Source organism: Curcuma longa, chromosome 3 (genome assembly GCF_044706935.1).
Source record: "Curcuma longa cultivar G26 ecotype Majalengka, Jawa Barat chromosome 3, ITB_CL_G26_1.1, whole genome shotgun sequence".
NCBI classification, from domain to species: Eukaryota; Viridiplantae; Streptophyta; class Magnoliopsida; order Zingiberales; family Zingiberaceae; genus Curcuma; species Curcuma longa.
In genome coordinates, this window is record NC_133863.1 from 392,740 (window position 1) to 410,418 (window position 17,679).

Genomic DNA, 17,679 nt, shown 5'->3' on the forward strand with positions numbered 1-17,679 from the left:
TTTTTGTTCATGATAAGGATGATGTTATTAATGAATTTTATTTATTTTATTTTAAAAAAGGAATCAATATTTATTTATTTAAAAAATGAACATAAATGATAATGTTGACGTGATGTAAATCAAGAATATATTATTTTTTAATGAATAAAAAATAAAATAAAATAGTTCATGTGAAAATAAATTCAAAATGGGCCTCAAAGGAAGCCCACTTGGCTCAAAAATTTGAGCAGGAAGACCAAACCGGTCGAGTTTGTCAACCGACAACGGTTCAGTAACATGCGCCGGTTTAGACCGTTCTCGAACCGAAACAGGCAGATCTTCGTTATAGCGAGCAGAGACGGACTCGAGGCGGGGAGAGAAGCGTCGGAAGCCATGGCGAACCAGGGAGCCAAGAAGAGGAAGGAGGAGAACAAGAAGCATATGGCCAACCTCTGTCGCCTCATCATCGCCTCCAACGTACGTCGATCGCCACTTGCCCTATTATGCTTCCCCCTTTGCCCTTCTTATTCGTTTCTAGATCTAATATTTTATATAGGGGGTAGCTTTAAAATCAATTATGAATACCGGAATAAATGCTACGATTAAAGTCAATTAGAATTTAATTAGATCTACAAGATCGAGAGCTTTGGCATTAGTGAATTTTCGTCAAACACTAGTTAGCATATGATGTTCGTTCTAAATTTGCGCTGCTTCGAAGTATATCCTACCTTGGACTAATGGCAAGTAATGGCTAACAAAAATTTGCAACTTTGACATGATTCTTAGCTTGATTGGCAAAAAAGAGGAGAAATTTCAAACATCATTTTCTAGCTTTGTCATGAACTTACGTCTGCAAGTTTAAATTTGATTCTTATGATTGATTGCTAACAGGAAGTGAAGTTTGAGATATTTGCAAAACTTGTCTAAATGAACTGTCAGATATAAAACCTATCTTGTGATGCTGCTTATGGTTCTAGTGTACACATCTGATTTTATTAATGCAGAGCACCATCTGGGATTATTGCTGAAGATAATTGTAAAATTCATGAAACATTCTCAATTTGGTTTTTGTAGTTAGACATCATAATTCATAACCGGATGAAGACTATATCAATCATTTCAATTCACAAGTTATAGGAAAGTATAACTTCATTTATGATTCAGAGTTAGTTTGAAAACGTTCCCTCTTATGTAAGTTTGATCTAGTTTTTTTACTAGCATTCATGCTTGCAATTTTGGATTTTCTCCAGGCACGTAGCAGTTTATATTTGCTTAGAGAACAATTACAATCTCTTCTATCTTTCATGTATATATTTGAAAAGAAGAAAGAAGAGCATACTGATAGTTTTTAGCTATATGGCTAGCAAGACTAGTCATGCTCTATAAAGGTCACAGTGTAGGCCATTAAAGAAACAGTACATACAGTTGACATTGCAAGAATGAAAATGAGAGATGGATGTATAAACTTGTTGGGAAATATAAGATAAAATAACTTATTGTCAGCGATTAGGTAACCCTTGATAGATGATAAAATAAGAGAAATATGCTAAAATCATATCAATATATTTGAAGGGGTCTGTTCATTTAGACAACATAAATAATAACCGCTAAGGTGATGAAGGGAAACCAAAATATTCTACTTACATTTAAATGACTGGCATAACTAGTGATGTTGTTTTGTATAGAGCTCAATGGTGGGATAATATCCATATAGCACGCTCAAATAGTTGTGATATGGGCTTTTGTTGTTCTTCATGAAGATGAAACATAAAGTGAAGAATGGTTGCTTATAAAAATTGCATTAATTCAAGTTTCAGTAATGAAATAATGGTGACTGGTCATATTCATAGTTGGTTGAGCTTGCGACTTAGCAATTGAAATCTGTATAAAATCTGTATGTTGTGTGCCCATGAAAGACATGTAAATTGTACAAACATAATAACGCACTATTTATAGCTTTCAAATGATATTTGCTTTGTTGTATTTATAGCTTTCAAACAATATATGTAGTCTTTTTTGAATTGATTTCTTTTCGCATTTCAAAATTGATTGTTGGTGACGGACCATATGAAATTAAGATGACGAAATGCAATGAACATTCTTTGTGTGATATGCATAATATGCTCTTGATTCTGGACCATATCTTTTAGTTTCTTTATTTGCAAGAACGTGAAGCCTAGATATTTGCTCAGTTTTATTTCTGTAGATTGTCAGTAAGTAAATCAACAACTAAGAAAAAGAACTCAAGATATTTAACTAAAAGCTATAACTCTTAATGAATTTACTTCCAAGGAAATGCTGATGCATACTGTGGTTGGTGCAACGTAATTCATAAAAACCTGCAAGGATACATTACCTACTGTTAGGAAAAGTGATGTAACTCATTAAGGTCATTGCTTACCTCTAAAAGAGTAGCTGATGGGATAAATAGAATTCATGGTGATCCAAGTTTATTGTGATTGATGACTAGTTATGAATAATATGCTGGATAGTTGGATCACGTTCTATACTGGTTTTGTACAAATACAGTAAGTAAAGAGACAATATGCTAATAAAATGACTAGTTTGCAGGTCATTTATGTTTTGGTGCGGCTGGTTATATTTCACTCCACTTTTACTTGGAAGCATTGGATTGGTCTTCTTGTGACATCTATCGCTTATGGACTTCCATATAAACAACTTGAAAGTATGGCAAGGCCAACATACTCTGATGACGGTGAACTCCTAGATGGTGGCTATGATATGACCACTGGTGGCATCTGTGGGTATGTATGAGTTCTTTTACTGTATTTTGCTTTGACATTGAAGCTTGACTATGCTTTCTGTACCAAAATAGGAGTATTTTACTTCTATTGTATATGTTCATTCCCTTTATTTCTGAGATCACATTGTTTTCTGACCTTATATTTGTGAGGATCAACATTTCTATTAATAAGCCTGTTATTTCACTTTCATGCATAAGGATTATCCTCGATTAACTATCTTTCATGTTCCAAAAATGAACTGTTGGGCTCTTTGGGGGTCTGATTCTAGGAAATACCGATAGATGAAATTTTCCAATCCTTAATGGACCATGATAAAGTCAAGAATAGCAAAGAAAATAATGATAGAAGGAAACAACTCATTGCTATGATAAAAAGGAAGCACAACAGAACAATAATGTGCTTCTGCGTGTAGGTTGACCAGCACCAGAACTAGGTGCCAACTTCCCTTGTTGGTAAAGACTTTGAAATTTGTTGTCATGGTTTTTGGTTCAAAACCCACCTTCACCAAGATTGAGGTTTGCTTCCTTATATATATTATATATAAAACGAGACTGGCTGACACCATGTGGCACAGAACACTTATATGCACAGCTTAGTCTCATTGTTTTGGCATTAAACAATATAATTTGTTGGGATACTCTTGCACAACATATTGCTTTTCACAAACCAGAGGAAGCATAGTTGTGTGCTGGTATTGTATGTATATGTCCAATTTGACTTCTATTTGTTCAAATATACACTTGAAACAACTTGAATACTTGATATTGACTATTGCTTTTTTGTTGCAGTTACTTGCATGATGTGATCTACATAACTAGCTTTGTGCAGATAATGTCCATATTATCTGGTAAATTTTGGTGGACTTACTTAGCGGTAAGATTTGGAGAAACTCATTTTGTTATGCTTTCATATGACTGGTGGACTTAGTGTATGGATATCTATGTCCTTAATTTTTGTGAACTCGACTACTCAAATAACTATATTTTTCAGGTAATTAAGAGTATGCTCACTTCACAGAATAGAATTAACAATAAATAGAATAGGAAAGTGTTTCAGAATAACAATTCTGTCAGAATTGATATTGAATGTTCATTTTGTAACCAAACTCAAGAATTGCTATTCCATCAAAATTGATGTTCGTGCCAGCCAAACATGCTATAATAATATATGTCATGTGTCCTATTGTGTTACTAGGATTAGCATGCCTTGATATTTCAGATGAGCCAAAGCTTCTTTGATCCAGTTTTCTCTGAGTATTCTTTGTGAATCACAGATACCGGCATTTGGTGCATACAAGTTATCTGGTTTTCTAAAAGGAATATTGCCAGGGGGTTCAGAGGTACACAGAAATGCCACATAAATTCTCAAAGTTTTCTTGCTTGGGCATTAACTTTGAGGATCATCTTCGTTTCACTCATTGGCTGCAGGGAGAAGTAGAGGACGAGAAGAGCCGTAAGAAGAGGGAAAAGATGGAGAGAAAAGCTTCAAGAGGTAGAATTATCAAGACCAGGAATAGATAATATCATGTCTATTTAACTTTTACATGTACCCTTAAACACCAATAGAACCTCCATGAATCACAGGGCACTTTGATAGATAATCTTTTCCCTCTTTTGTCAAACATTCAATTGATGATAGAGATTACTGCAATATGTAACGCAAATTAACAAGAATTTAGTTTTTATATTCTCCTATGTTGGAGATTCAGTACAAAGTTTAAAGTCTTCAACTTGTCATTTACCTTATTTAGGGTTATAGACTAATTTCGTTAGAAGTTTAATATTATTTGATTGTTGGTTAGTTCAATTGTATTTGTGTTGAAATAGAGGCATTCAGTTCATTAGTTTTTGTTTACTACTCTGTCTTTCATCTTGTTTATTTGGATGGAATCTGAAGTAGAGAAATAATCAAATCTCATTAATACATTTCTGGTGCAATGAAAGTGAAGTTTCATCTGTTGTTGTTATCTTATGAAAGTAGTACTCATTGAAACAGTGGAGCTAAATCTGAATTTGAAGGTGAAAGCAACATGTAATAATTGAAGCACAACACTGTAGTTGATAATGTTTGATTAAACACACAATAATCTTTTCAGAACCTACAAACAAATCACTTTTCACAAATTTCTGTTTTGTGTTCATGTAAACAGACAGTCAACACATTTTACACACACTGAAACCCCCAACCAAAACACCACACAACACACACAAGGCACAATAACAAATTAGGGTTTGAGCAACTTGAATTTCAGCCCGCGAAGAACGTCCAGATCTTCTTCGGTGTGAGCCCAGTCGACCGATACTTTGTAGCCTTTGCCTCGACCTTGCCCACTTCTTCACTGCACTTCGCCTCGGCGACCTTCTTCTTCTCTTCCGCCTCTTTTTGAATCGAGGCAAGTTTGCTCTTCACCTTCTCTTCATATTCTATCTTCTTTTTTTCAAGTTCTGCCTGAGCAAATACATTGATTTTCAAATCATTAATTTTCTTTCAAGTAAACAAACAAAGATTGAGAAGAAAGCTCAAATACTTGTTTCTTTTTCTGTTCTGCTTCCACTTCTTCCTTCTTGGAGTTCTCCCAGGCAACAATTTCTGCTATCTTCTTCACAGCTCTGTTCAAAATTTTCACAAATATTTATTCAACTTAAACCTGTAAAATAAAATAAAATAAAATAAAACAACAAATTATTGTGCTTATTATAACTCACTTATTTTCTGCTTTAACTTTCTCATTTTCCTCCCATGCTTGGATCAGTGACAATCTCTTCTCACTTGCAACCTTTGATAGAGCAGCATCTGGACACAGCTAGCAACATAAAATTAATTTTGTTCTTGCACAAAAATAAAAAAAATTATATAAAATTTTCAGAAAATTTTACCTTTATCAGCTGCTTCAGATTCTGCTGAAGGTTCCCCAATCTCTGTTGCAAACAAAACTCACTAACTAATGCTAAAATGATTATATATAAATTGCTGTAAAATAATTAATTAATTCAGGTAGATGAATTAATGAATTTGTCTGTGAATTTATGTATATATATATAAAAACTGAAGAAGATTATAATAAAGAAAAACTGACGTTCAACGACGGGGAGAGAGCGTCGGGCTGCTCCTCCTCCGGCGCCGGGACGATGGCGGATTTCTCCTCCTCGACGTCCTTGACCAGTTCAGGCGGCGCCGCCTCCGCCTCGGCCGGCGGCGGCGGCGGTGGCGCCTGCTCCTCCTCCGCCATCTCTCGAACGACTTCTGCTGCGGATGCGACGAGAGTTGGTTGGCCTAAAAATTCCAGCAACGCAACAGAAGAGCAAGCATCAAGCCGCGATTTATAAAAATGGAGCTTGGAAATAGGAATTATTCTGATTTTTTTTATTATTTATTAATGGTATTAACGTACAAGAAAGTGCTACCGATTTCAGTGGCTCAACCGTTAGAATATTCAAAGGATGGATGCTATTAAATTGAAAAAAAATTAATAATTCAATTTTGATAAACTTTTAGTTTATTATTAAAGCCGTAAATAAATTAAGTCCAGCTTCGATAATATTTAAATTTATTTAATAAGATAATCAAATTAAATTTAAAATAAAAATTTATTTAATAAGATAAAATCAAATTTAAAATGATCAAATTATTAAAATAATCATTTAAGTTTATTTTATTTTATTTTTTTATGAATTTGAGCTCCTTTAGATACTATCAATATTGTTTAAAATTTTTATATTTTAAATTTATTTAGTTGGTTATTTAATTTAATAATATAAATTTATTTATTTATTTAATTTTTTGATAAAAATTTTATTAATGAATGTAATTTATAAATGTTATTTATGAATATTATAATGAATTGAACACATATATATTTAATATTATTTATTTTATTTAATAAATTATTTAAATTTATTTTTTTATTTAATTTTATATATATTAAATGAAGATAAATAAAGTTTTATTAAGTTAAATATTAAAATTTATTTATTTACTATTTTATTAATATATATATATATTATTATTATCTGTGATCTAAATTCTAACCGAACAAGGAAAAAATGATCTGGACCACACAAAGCGTGGACCCCACTCCTGGTGGAATCCGCCTACCAGTCGTATCGATAGCAGAACGTGGCCCCCGCTCCTGGTGTAAGCAGTCTACCAATCGCGTCGATAACTTCTACGCGCCGCAGTTATGCGTGGAATTGGATTCGGTTTAAGGATTTCACTCTAAGCAATAAATAAATAAATAAAATGAATAATTAATTTGTGTGTATTAATTAATAGAGTTTAAAGGTGGTTATTGAAATTTTAAAATTAAATAAAACATGCTTGCGTGGAGTGAACTCAGACTATGTCTTTGATGACTCAATCAACTTAGGATCAATTCAGTCCATTTTAATTTGTGAATCCGTCATAAGATATATCTCTAAAATTATTTTGGTACCAATTATTATAGGATCCTCTTGCAGATAAAATAATGAGAATAAATATTAGGAGTCCAGATATACGACTATTTTATATTTTGGACGATATCTTGAGGAGTAAGTTGTATGAATTAATTTATCGAGTTTATTCCTACTTGAGCTTAATTATATTTTATATTTTAAATTTGACTTTTTCAATAACTTATTTGAAAATTGTTAATTGCTAATCATTGTATCACTAAGTTTGTTTTGACTTCTTATTATTTAATTAATCCTTTAAAAATTATTTTAATCTTTTAATATCATGTGATCTATTTTCTCACAATTATAATTTTAATTATCTCATTCTAGCTTTGACACAAACCTTACCTTCTTCATTGTTGATTGGTTGGTTTAAATGAAGGGCGGGGCCCACACTTTGAGCCAATTGAATCTTTCATACATATTTATATTTATAGATAAACAAATAGAGTGACGAAGATTAAGGTTTTAGTTTATATAGAAAAATATATTTTTCTATATGTTTTTAAAGCTCATATAAAATTATACAACTATCTTTTAGTATTATTCTCATTATTTTTCTGTTATCTTTATATCATTTGCCTAAATTCAACGAGTTGTAGCTATGGAACTGTAGCTGTTACACAATTGTAGTAGTTACGAAATAATAATTGGTACAATATGAATTTTTTTAAGACTAAAATTGTTTCTCCGAAAATGATTTAAATAAAATTTTTAGGGCTAAAATTGAGCTATTATGGATTTCACTTAACAATTAATTGTAGATCTCTAAACATGTTTTGATTTAATATATTATATGCTATGTGGTTTAACTCGAGTTAAAAATTATGATTTTTCAAAATTTAAGATTTATCATTTACATTATAAAAACTACGATTTTGTAGCTACTATAACTGAGCTGTTATGTAGTCATAACAGCTACGGTTTCATAGCTGCTAGCTACAATGTGAATATTAAATCCTCACAAAATGCATAATATATCAAATCAGAAATTTATTTAGAGATCTACAATTAGTTATGAGGTGAAACTCAAATCAGCTCGATTTTATACTAAAAAAATATTATTTAAATCATTTTCAAAGGCTTTGAACAATATTAGTTTAAAATTTTTTTCTCTTTTTATATGACAGTTCACTAGTTTAGTTGTAATAATTATAAAATCGTAACTGTTACGACGCATCCAATTTAAACAAAAGATAGGATAATCATAACAATAATAATGAAGATGAGTTGTTATTTTAGAGGGATGAGATATTCTTTTGATGATAAAAAATTAATACATCTCATCCGATTTGATAAAAAAGGACGTCCTTTGACTTTAACCCCTCAACCCTTGAGCCCTCTTCTTCTCTCTTCGATAAACTCCTCCGTTCTTTACTTATAAATTCTTTGTCTTAGTTAATAAATCTTCTTCCTCTTCTTCTTCCTCTTGGAACCGGAGCTGCCTCACTTAGTAGTTTATCCGTTCCACCAACTCATATATATATCATCATAATCTTCTTTATAAAAAGACTCATAATCGTCTAGTAAGCAACCTTGTGGGTTGTTCACCTCTTCCCTCCCTCGAATACGCACTTCAACAAGCAACATATGCATCTACTTGCCCGGAAATACGATGTAACAGCAGAACGCCTTCGTAGTTTCTTAGATGATCAAATCCTAACTACGGTGAATTATCGGATAAATTTCTCTCAATGGACGCATGGTGGATATCTAAGAATGTTGACTTGTTTGATCATCCGTTGTGAAAATTTTTTTTTATGAGATCAGATCGATCACCTTGAGACTAATCAATCCGAAGAGCTGAATATTTGATGCCTAACTTTAAAACAGGCACACCTACTTAACCGATGGATATCCAAATTTAATAAAAAATTAAACACACTAAATGTAAAAATGAGTATCTATGATCTTGTGGTTACATCTATCTAATCGTATCTACTTCCGCTTTTGGTTGCTCGCCACTGTCTACTTTGTCGTTTAAAGTTAGGTTTAAGATTCTCACTCGACTAATTAATTAATCATTATTGATTAGAGTTCTTAAAGCTATGATTTAATTAAAGCTATTAATTATGGGGAAGAATTTTTTAGTAAAAGATTTAGATTCCAAGTGCATGATTTTAAGTATCCTGCTCTTAATTATGATTCGATTAATTCTAGAGGTTGATCGATTCTGATTTCACAAAATTTTTTCACTAACTATCAAGGTAAATTGAAAAGCGTAGGTGAGTTCGAACGAACGATCTAGTGTCACGAGATTTAAAATGCATGACTTTTTTTAACATCAGATATCCAACTCTTAGAATCGATTAATCCTAGAGTTGCTAGTCTGGTCTTACAGTAGTTTTCCTTGGCTACCATAATAAATCGAGAAATGCTCACGAAGACATATCTAGGCAGTCAACATTCTTAGGTTCACGTCTCATTTGAGGTAAAATTTCCTATAGTGTGCCGCAATTGAGACTCAAATTTAATTAAGATGCCTAATTATCTGTTGGAGGGTCTAACCACTGCACTGTAGTCATGAGGATATGATTGAGTGAATTAATAATTGAGTATTTTATTTCATTATTTGCGAGCCACTCGCAAACTGAATTCGAATTGAATTCTAATTATTTTTATAATTTTAATTTAAGTGGATTTAAATTAAAGTCTCAATAATTCAAACTAAATTTAAATTTAAATTATTTTAAATTATAATTTGATTCAACTCGAATATTTTTAATAAATGATTTAGATTCCAAGTGCATGATTTTATATATCCTATAAAATCTGATTAATCCTAGATATAACTAATTTGGTCTGATGAAAATTTTTCATTGACTATCAGAATAAATTAAGAAGCAATTTCGAGAGAACAATCTAGCATCACAAGATTCGAAGTGTATGATGTTTTTAAAATCAAGTAGCCATATCTTAGAAACAAGTAATCCTAGGATGATTAATCTAGTCTTACGAATATTTTTTTTAATCACCAGAGTAAATTAGAAAGGGCTCACGAAGACCTATCCACTACTCTAGACGGTCAATGTTCTTATGCCCACTTCTAATGAGAGGTAAAAGATCCAATACTATCACAGTTGAGGCTCAAATTTGAGATGAATAATTTTTACATGATTTTAATTTAAATATGTTTAAATTAAGATCTGAATAATTTAAATTAAATTAGAATTTAAATTATAATTTAATTTTACTAGAATCAAGATAATTCGAATAATCAAATTCAATTCTATTAGCGGTCCTATATGATCGGTCCCATGATCATTTGTGAGGAGATAAATCGAGAAATTACAAATCAAACTTGGATTTAAATTTTTATCTCTTCTAAAATTTTCGTCAAATTTAAATATCACATATATTTTTAAATTTATAATTCAAATATTAACTCCTAATGGACAAGGGAGCCAATCGATACGTGTGAGCTCTTTTGGGGTTACGTTGGGGGCGTTCTTGTAATAAAGTTTAACTGTAGTGGCAAAAGGGTCATTTCGTGCTGCCCTAGCCACCATCCACATTGTACGGCGCCACGTTGAGGACGATGAGATCGGGAGATTCTCTTCCTCGAGAAGGAAAAGGTGCGATTTTTGGCCCGTTCGATCTCCCACGGGAACGAATCTAAAGGAAATTGCTGCAGTGCCATGTGGAGCTTGGTGGCTACCTTGGGCTCGTGCTTCTCGCTTACACTCCACTGTCTGTCCCACCTCGCACCGCAAGGAGGAGAGAGAGAGGGGGAGACCGAGGGAAGGGAGGAGAGGACGACGGCGAGCGGCTGCCGGAAAGGGTATTTATCCCGGAATGGAGTCAGAGGAGCCTCCGGAGCTCGCGCTGGGAGAGGGAGGGACGTCTCAGGCGGAGATGGCGGAGGAAGAAGGAGAAAAGAACTTGGTAGATCAAGCTCGCCTTCTTTCCCCCCTTTTGATGTCTTCCCTTTGCGATTCCTTCCGTTATTTCTTGGAGTTAGTTGCTTCCGGAAAAAGATTGTTTTTTGCTCGATCTCCTGGTCGCTAATGAAGATTACGAAGCTTGTGGAGCTCTTTCCTAGCCCTAGTATTAATTTGGCGTATTAGTTTCGGAATGCGGGATTTGTTCCTTTATTTGGTACGAGATTACTTCGTTTTGACAAAGGCATGAAAAAAGGGATTTTGCTAGCTTTCAGGGTTAGCTTCCAGGGATTCCTTCCGTTTGGTATTAGCTTTTAAGGAAGTATGACGGTGTAAAGGCAATTTTGGGTTTTTGGAGATGGATATTTGAAAGCGTCTTGGAGATTTCTTTGAATTGTTTTTTTCCTTATCTTGTACTTGTATTATGGCACTGAGGTTGAAATCAGCCAATGTAGTATAGTTTTATCCCGAAATGGTTCTTAGTGATTTGGAATTACAGTAGAGTTGGTTCGAGTGGGGATCTTTGGGAGAAGAGTGTTGTATCTCTTTGCATTGAGCAGGGTAAGCCTTGATTCAATCTGTGCTCAAGCGTCTGTGTATAGACTTGGTAGGAAATTCTATGAAATAGCCTAGCTCTGGGTATGAAAATGTCTATCCTGCTATATTTGAATTTTTTTTTAGGTTAGTGCATCAGTGAAATAAGCAACCTGATCTCACATAGCCTATTGTACATTTGAGGTATTTGTTTTTCAGGCATCCTGACTTAGTAACTGCATCTATACCAGATTTTCTTTGCTATTTTTTTCTTATCCAATTATACAATTTCCCATTTGTTACAACTGTCACATCAGGTTCCAAAATGAAGTGTGATTGTGAGGTTGTAGAGTTTTCAAGTGCAAAATATGTCATCAGCGAACCTTTAGTTTATTTGTCTCTTTTTCAGACAACAGAAAACGATATGAAGCTTTAAGATGAGGTTTGTAATTTCAGTTATAAGACATATTATCACATGTTTTACGTGTATACAGAGTCAAAATGAAAAAGAGGAAAAGGATGATCCTGATTTGTTGCCTTCAGGTTGGGTTCTGGTGCTCAGAACTCAAAATGGTGGAAAGTGCGATGGGAAGCAGATAAAGGTATCTGATTTGAGTTTCATAAATGGTTACAGTACTGAATATTTATAACTTCACATCGATATTAGATCACTCCTGGAAGTTATTGCTAGTATCTGATTTGAGTTTCATAAATGGTTATATTACTGAATATTTTCAACCTCACATAGATATTAGATCACTTCTAGAACTTATTGCTATTCTAAATTACAATTTGCTAGGACCAAAGCATCCATTGAGGTTTTATGCAAATGCAACAAATTAATCCATGAAAACATTTTACTTGTTTTCCCCTTCTTAGCCACACAACTTAGCAAAAATGGAAGGTGATTGGAACTTAAAAGGGTGCACTTGATTGACAACTTTTAAGGGAAAGGAGACCTATCTTAGTCCGATATTTTGATAAGGAAACTTATCAAATAAAATATAAATGGAAAGAGTTTCTCAGTATTCATTCTTCTACTATTTTTATTCTACAGCGCAGGTCTATAAACAGAGAGAAAGATACTTTATTCTGATAATGAGAGAATGAAATATATTTTTATTTTTTACATTATGTGAGTAGTGAAATGTCTTATTTTCCAGTGTGTGATATCTATGTCATAGGTTGGCCTTGTACAGGGGCTAGTCTTTAGGTCACAAGTAGTGCTCGCTTTTAAAACAAAGATCCATTTGCTTCCTAAACTAATTCAATATGATGTAATGTTAAATGATGCTTTCTAGCTCAAGTTTTCAGTTATGACTATACTTTTGTCTATAAAAATTTAGATGGTATGAGCAGATTAGTTGGAGCTTCATACACAAGACTGCCCTTTATTGCTTTCAATTTTCCATTTTTTCCTATGGAGCAACTCAAATATAATATTCAACATTTAGTGAATGCTGACACCAAAATCCAATTCAACTGCATATATTGTTTGTCCTATTGACTTTGACACATTGAAAAATGAAACATACTTGAAAACCAAAAGCACTTTATTTATTTTTTTAATCAAAATTTTCGAAGACTGAATGCATGTCTCTGAGTGTCCAAATTGTGAGTATGCTAGTGAGTTGATATTAGAATCAATCAAAGATTTAATCGACATTTATTGAAGATGTGAGTGCTTCTTCATTTCTACTAACTCTATTTTGTGGAATAATGAGTATTTACATAAGAATTCCTTCTCTGTAGTTCTGCCATTACTTAAATGTGATAGTAAGATGGCAGATAGAATGGTTTTGTATTTAGGCAATGCTTTGTCTTTTTGCAGTATCTATAATCAGATTTCTCGTTCCTCTTGTAGAGCTATTACAATCCATCCACTGGATCAAGATTTTATTCAAAGAAAAAGTTATTTCAGCATCTTGGTGCATCAAAGATTTCAATTCCTACAACCAGAGAGACAAGGAGTACCACTTCTAGCTACAATAACAAAGTTAGCTCTCCAATCAATCAGGAGAAGAGTACCATCGAGGACAGCACCTTTGACAATGTTTGTGCTTTTTAATTTTATTGTACAATAGCTAATATGTTTGCATTGAAGTTGAATTTTCAAAGACAAGTTTGTCAAATTAGCATGGAAAAAAGTTATGCAACAGAAGCTTAACTTGCATCATATTGCAGGTTCTAACTGAATCTGATTTCAAAAGTTTGCCTAAAGGATGGATTACTGAGATCAGAACAACAAAACTTGGTAATTTGGAATACAAGGTACTAAATTGAAGTGAATGGTTGATGTGTTTAATCAAGTACGTTTCCTACTTGGATTAACCTTCAATATGTAGTTGAAAATGCTGGAGATCTTTTCACTGGTTTCTTCCTCTTTTTGAACTCATTTTTGTACTTTGAAAATTTCATCTTCTCCAATTTCTTTTCCCCGTTTCATATTTTGTAATTAGAAGTCAAAAGACTTCCTGAGGTGATGAAATTTTGTTTTTATTGCCTCTTTAGTGTTTGGCCATTCAGTTTTGTTATGTTTTAATTGCATTAAATCAGTTGGGATGGTTGTCTTATTATTACTATCATTTCATTTGTATCTTTGTTTCTATGCTGTACTTTTACAGGTCCACATTGATCCAGACAGTGGATATGAGTTTCGGTCCATGAAGGATGCTCATCGATATATACTAACTGGAGATATTCGAAAATGTATCCTGAAACCACAAAAAAGAAACTCAAATGAGCCACACACTGTAGAAAGGGACATACATGTAAGTTCAGTTCATTCCATATTTCTTTGACATATATCTGCACCTTAAGTTCTTGAAACTTTTATAAAAACATTTTGAACTAGGTCTCTTTCTTCATGTCAATCTAGTAAAAGAAAAGAAGAAAAAAAGTTGTCAATATTCCTTTTCTATACTTCATTGACAATGATGTGGAACTCACTATCTTAGTGGCGAACCTTATCAACTACTGATGTCCAGCTAACTATTTGTATTGTATGCTACCTTCGGCACACATTTCTTCTCCAATATGAGTGCATTTTCGTGTAGGAACTTAGTAGCGCGCAATTAGCTTCCTCCAATTATGCAAGAAAGTGGTTAAGTCAGACGATTTCCAAATGTGGGAAAAAGCGGACAGAGATTGTGAACTTTTGACTTTCACTGTCTGGTACACGCAGATTTGCTATGAAACTCTTGCCACAGTTAAACTTGGTAATTAGTCACCTAGATTTGGGACTAGCTTATACTTATACTACTTGTTAATGGCTACGCACTTTAGTTTTCAACTAGCTTCGAACAACCTACAAGAAATGATTAACCATCTTCCTGAGATTCTCTTAATTTTACAATTTATCTACATTAATGATTTAAGGTATTAGTAGATCCTTTGGGAGTTATTTTTGTTGTGTATCATGGTCTAATCTTTCTTCTTTGCAGTTTCCTACATCCAAAAGATTAGAATGGCAAAGCAATGGCACGAAAAGATGTCTCTTTTCAACTAAAAGTCCTGATTCCGGTGTGAAGATAAATACAGATATAGGCGAATCGCTTCATATTTCAGGTTTGGAAATTTTCCTTAAAACTAATAGGAAAAACTTTTGATAAATTTGTGTGATATTAACTCATCATGTAGTGCCGCTGTGCATGGCCAAAACCTTTCGGCCAAGTGGAATAAGTAACTCTTCAAAATTCCACACACTATTGTCAATTCAATGATGATTTTCTAAATTCTACCAGCAGGTGGGATTCTTTATACTGCAAATTTGTCGACTTTTTGAGTTTTTTTTTGTTTCTCTTTTGGCCTTCTTGTTGCAGGTGCTAGTTTACCACATCACAATTGCTTGGATGGAGAGAATTCAGAGGTAGAACACTCTCCTTCTCTCCAACAACAGAATGAAAACCTTCCAGTTTCAGTAAAATCAGAGCTGAAGAAACAAGCACAATCTCGCTCTACAAAGCGTAGACGAGCAAACGAGTTGCAGCCCACAATCTCAAAGGCATACGACCGAATCAAGAAACCACTCCGGGCATCTGTTAAACCTATCAAGAAGCCACTCCGAGCATCTAAACGATTGGCTGTTCTTAGAAACAATCAAATGACAAATCCTACTACAGCTGGAAAGTCTCGTAAAGCAAAACCAGATTGTTTCAGTCAGCTACATGAAAAACCAGCTACTACTATTTTCGATCAACCACCTCAACCGGATCAAAAAAAGCCGCAATCCATAGACCTCGCAGCAGCAAATGATACATCTACTATGCAACAGCTTCAGCTAGGAAGAAGCAGTGATGAAAAACCATATGGATCGACATTTTGCAGCTCCTGGTCGGATCCATGTCTCGAGTTTGCTTTCAAGATGCTTACAAGTGATGTTCCAATTTTTGAGGATACCGATACGGTTCAGGAATATTTTTCGCAGCTCACCACTACTAACAACTCAATTTCTAGTGATCCAACTTCCTTCAGTGAGTGTCCACCATGAAACTCTCTGATACTAGCTAGGTGTAGTTTTATGCCATCTCGACAAACCTATCTTGCAGTGCTAATCTTGTGTATTCTGTGATCTTTCCTGACCATTCTGTAAAACCTTTCTAGCCAGTAATTTATCGGCTTTCACTCGCCCATTTTTCGAGTTCTCGACTGTTTTGTTAGTGTATTTAAACCTATTTTACACAATTATTTACTTGAGATGATGAGTTTTTGTTTGTGTTCTTAAGTAGCTCTTTTGTAGAACAAGCCAAAAGCTGGTGGCACTTTTCATGTTCAGTCGACTCAAGTAGGGGTCCTATGTGGTTATTGTAAACACATAGGGTTAGCATTTGGTTAAAATCGAATCGAATTAAACTGAATAAATTGAAAATTGAATAAATTAATTTTTTTTGAATCAATCGAACCGATCAAATTTTTCAATAAAAATCGAACAAATTGAATTGATATTTTATCGGTTAATTCGATTTTTAATCGAATTAACTGAATTTTTTAAATATTATAAAAATTTTATTAATTAATTAGGGATTTATAAATTTGTTTACTTAAAATTTATAGAGTTATTTTTGATAATCTTGATTATTTGTCAAAGGTTATCAATGATAATCTTATTTGATTTATGTTATCAATGATTCTTGAGTAATATAGTATTACTGTCACGTTAGCAAAATGGGTTATAATTTTGGATTCTGATTATTTTGGTAGGATAAGATTTTTCATAATTCTAAAGTTAACAATAAATTTATCTAAAAAATATCCTTTAATATTTATCTTTTAAGACAAACCTATTCTTAAATGTGTATTAAATATCAAACTGTCTTCAACCCATTTTTGTTGATAAAGTTTAGTTCATCGTCCTCAAGTTTAAATTTTATTTCAAATAAAGTTTGAATCAAAATTATTTATATTTTCATTTTTTAAACTTTTATTTTTTTAATTCAAACTCAAATATTAATATTTTCATTGCACTCTTTCTTTAAGAAAGCATATTTTTAGAAAAGTTATTTCAAATAAAGTTTGAATTAAAATTATTTATATTTTTATTGTTTAAATTTTTATTTTTAAAATTCAAATTTAAATATTAATATTTTCATTGCACTTTTTGACGAAGTATATTTTTAAGTTCTATTTGGATGGGGTGAAAAAAGATTTATTAATGGAAGAGGAAATGAGGAGAAGAAAGGGAAAGAGAGAGGAAGAGAAGTATTTATGTTCTCTTCAATTGGAAGGAGTAAAAGGTTTATTAATATAACATGTGTTATCTTATTTGAGAAGAAAGAAAAGAGAATAAATATTAAATATATAAAATTATAAAAATATCCTTATTTCTTAAAATAAATTATGTGAAAAAAATATATATAGCTCATTAAACTTAATATAAAATTTTTCTGGCCAAAATTATCTTGTGAGACATACAATAATTTATTGATGTAAAAAAAGAATGAAAAAATCGTGCTCAATGAGAGAACAAACAAGGTAGGGTTGATTATCTTATAAATCACACAATTTATAAATTACCATGTGCAATTGAGAGCATAGAGGACCTACACAATTTAAGAAAATCTCTCTTTTTATAAATAAGAAAGATTAAAA

At 32.7% G+C, this 17,679-nt stretch overlaps 2 protein-coding genes and 1 pseudogene across 2 annotated transcripts; 2 read left to right on the forward strand and 1 right to left on the reverse strand.

Annotated features, from left to right (window-relative positions):
- The first annotated feature begins 323 nt into the window (after positions 1–323).
- LOC141823914 (uncharacterized) lies at positions 324–4,458 on the forward strand. Its single transcript, XM_074711120.1, has 5 exons — positions 324–456; positions 2,551–2,744; positions 3,533–3,617; positions 4,018–4,083; positions 4,172–4,458. Exons 1-5 carry the CDS (start codon positions 373–375, stop codon positions 4,262–4,264), a joined length of 522 nt encoding a protein of 173 aa, XP_074567221.1. The 5' UTR covers positions 324–372; the 3' UTR covers positions 4,265–4,458.
- A 321-nt stretch (positions 4,459–4,779) lies between these two features.
- On the reverse strand, positions 4,780–6,039 carry LOC141823915 (uncharacterized; annotated as a pseudogene).
- Positions 6,040–10,911: 4,872 nt separating this feature from the next.
- LOC141825307 (uncharacterized) lies at positions 10,912–16,215 on the forward strand. The gene is made up of 7 exons (XM_074712697.1): positions 10,912–11,062; positions 12,087–12,194; positions 13,457–13,645; positions 13,777–13,863; positions 14,217–14,363; positions 15,036–15,159; positions 15,414–16,215. Exons 1-7 carry the CDS (start codon positions 10,973–10,975, stop codon positions 16,079–16,081), a joined length of 1,413 nt encoding a protein of 470 aa, XP_074568798.1. The 5' UTR covers positions 10,912–10,972; the 3' UTR covers positions 16,082–16,215.
- The last annotated feature ends 1,464 nt before the right edge of the window (positions 16,216–17,679 follow it).

Excerpts from the sequence above, each read along its gene's own strand:
- LOC141825307 (XM_074712697.1), top strand. The coding sequence starts at position 10,973 with ATGGAGTCAGAGGAGCCTCCGGAGCTCGCGCTGGGAGAGGGAGGGACG. Across the intron at positions 11,063-12,086 it reads AAGAAGGAGAAAAGAACTTG|AGTCAAAATGAAAAAGAGGA; the intron begins GTAGATCAAGCT and ends ACGTGTATACAG. Across the intron at positions 13,864-14,216 it reads TTGGTAATTTGGAATACAAG|GTCCACATTGATCCAGACAG; the intron begins GTACTAAATTGA and ends GTACTTTTACAG.
- LOC141823914 (XM_074711120.1), top strand. The coding sequence starts at position 373 with ATGGCGAACCAGGGAGCCAAGAAGAGGAAGGAGGAGAACAAGAAGCAT. Across the intron at positions 3,618-4,017 it reads TTTGGTGGACTTACTTAGCG|ATACCGGCATTTGGTGCATA; the intron begins GTAAGATTTGGA and ends TGTGAATCACAG. Across the intron at positions 4,084-4,171 it reads TATTGCCAGGGGGTTCAGAG|GGAGAAGTAGAGGACGAGAA; the intron begins GTACACAGAAAT and ends CATTGGCTGCAG.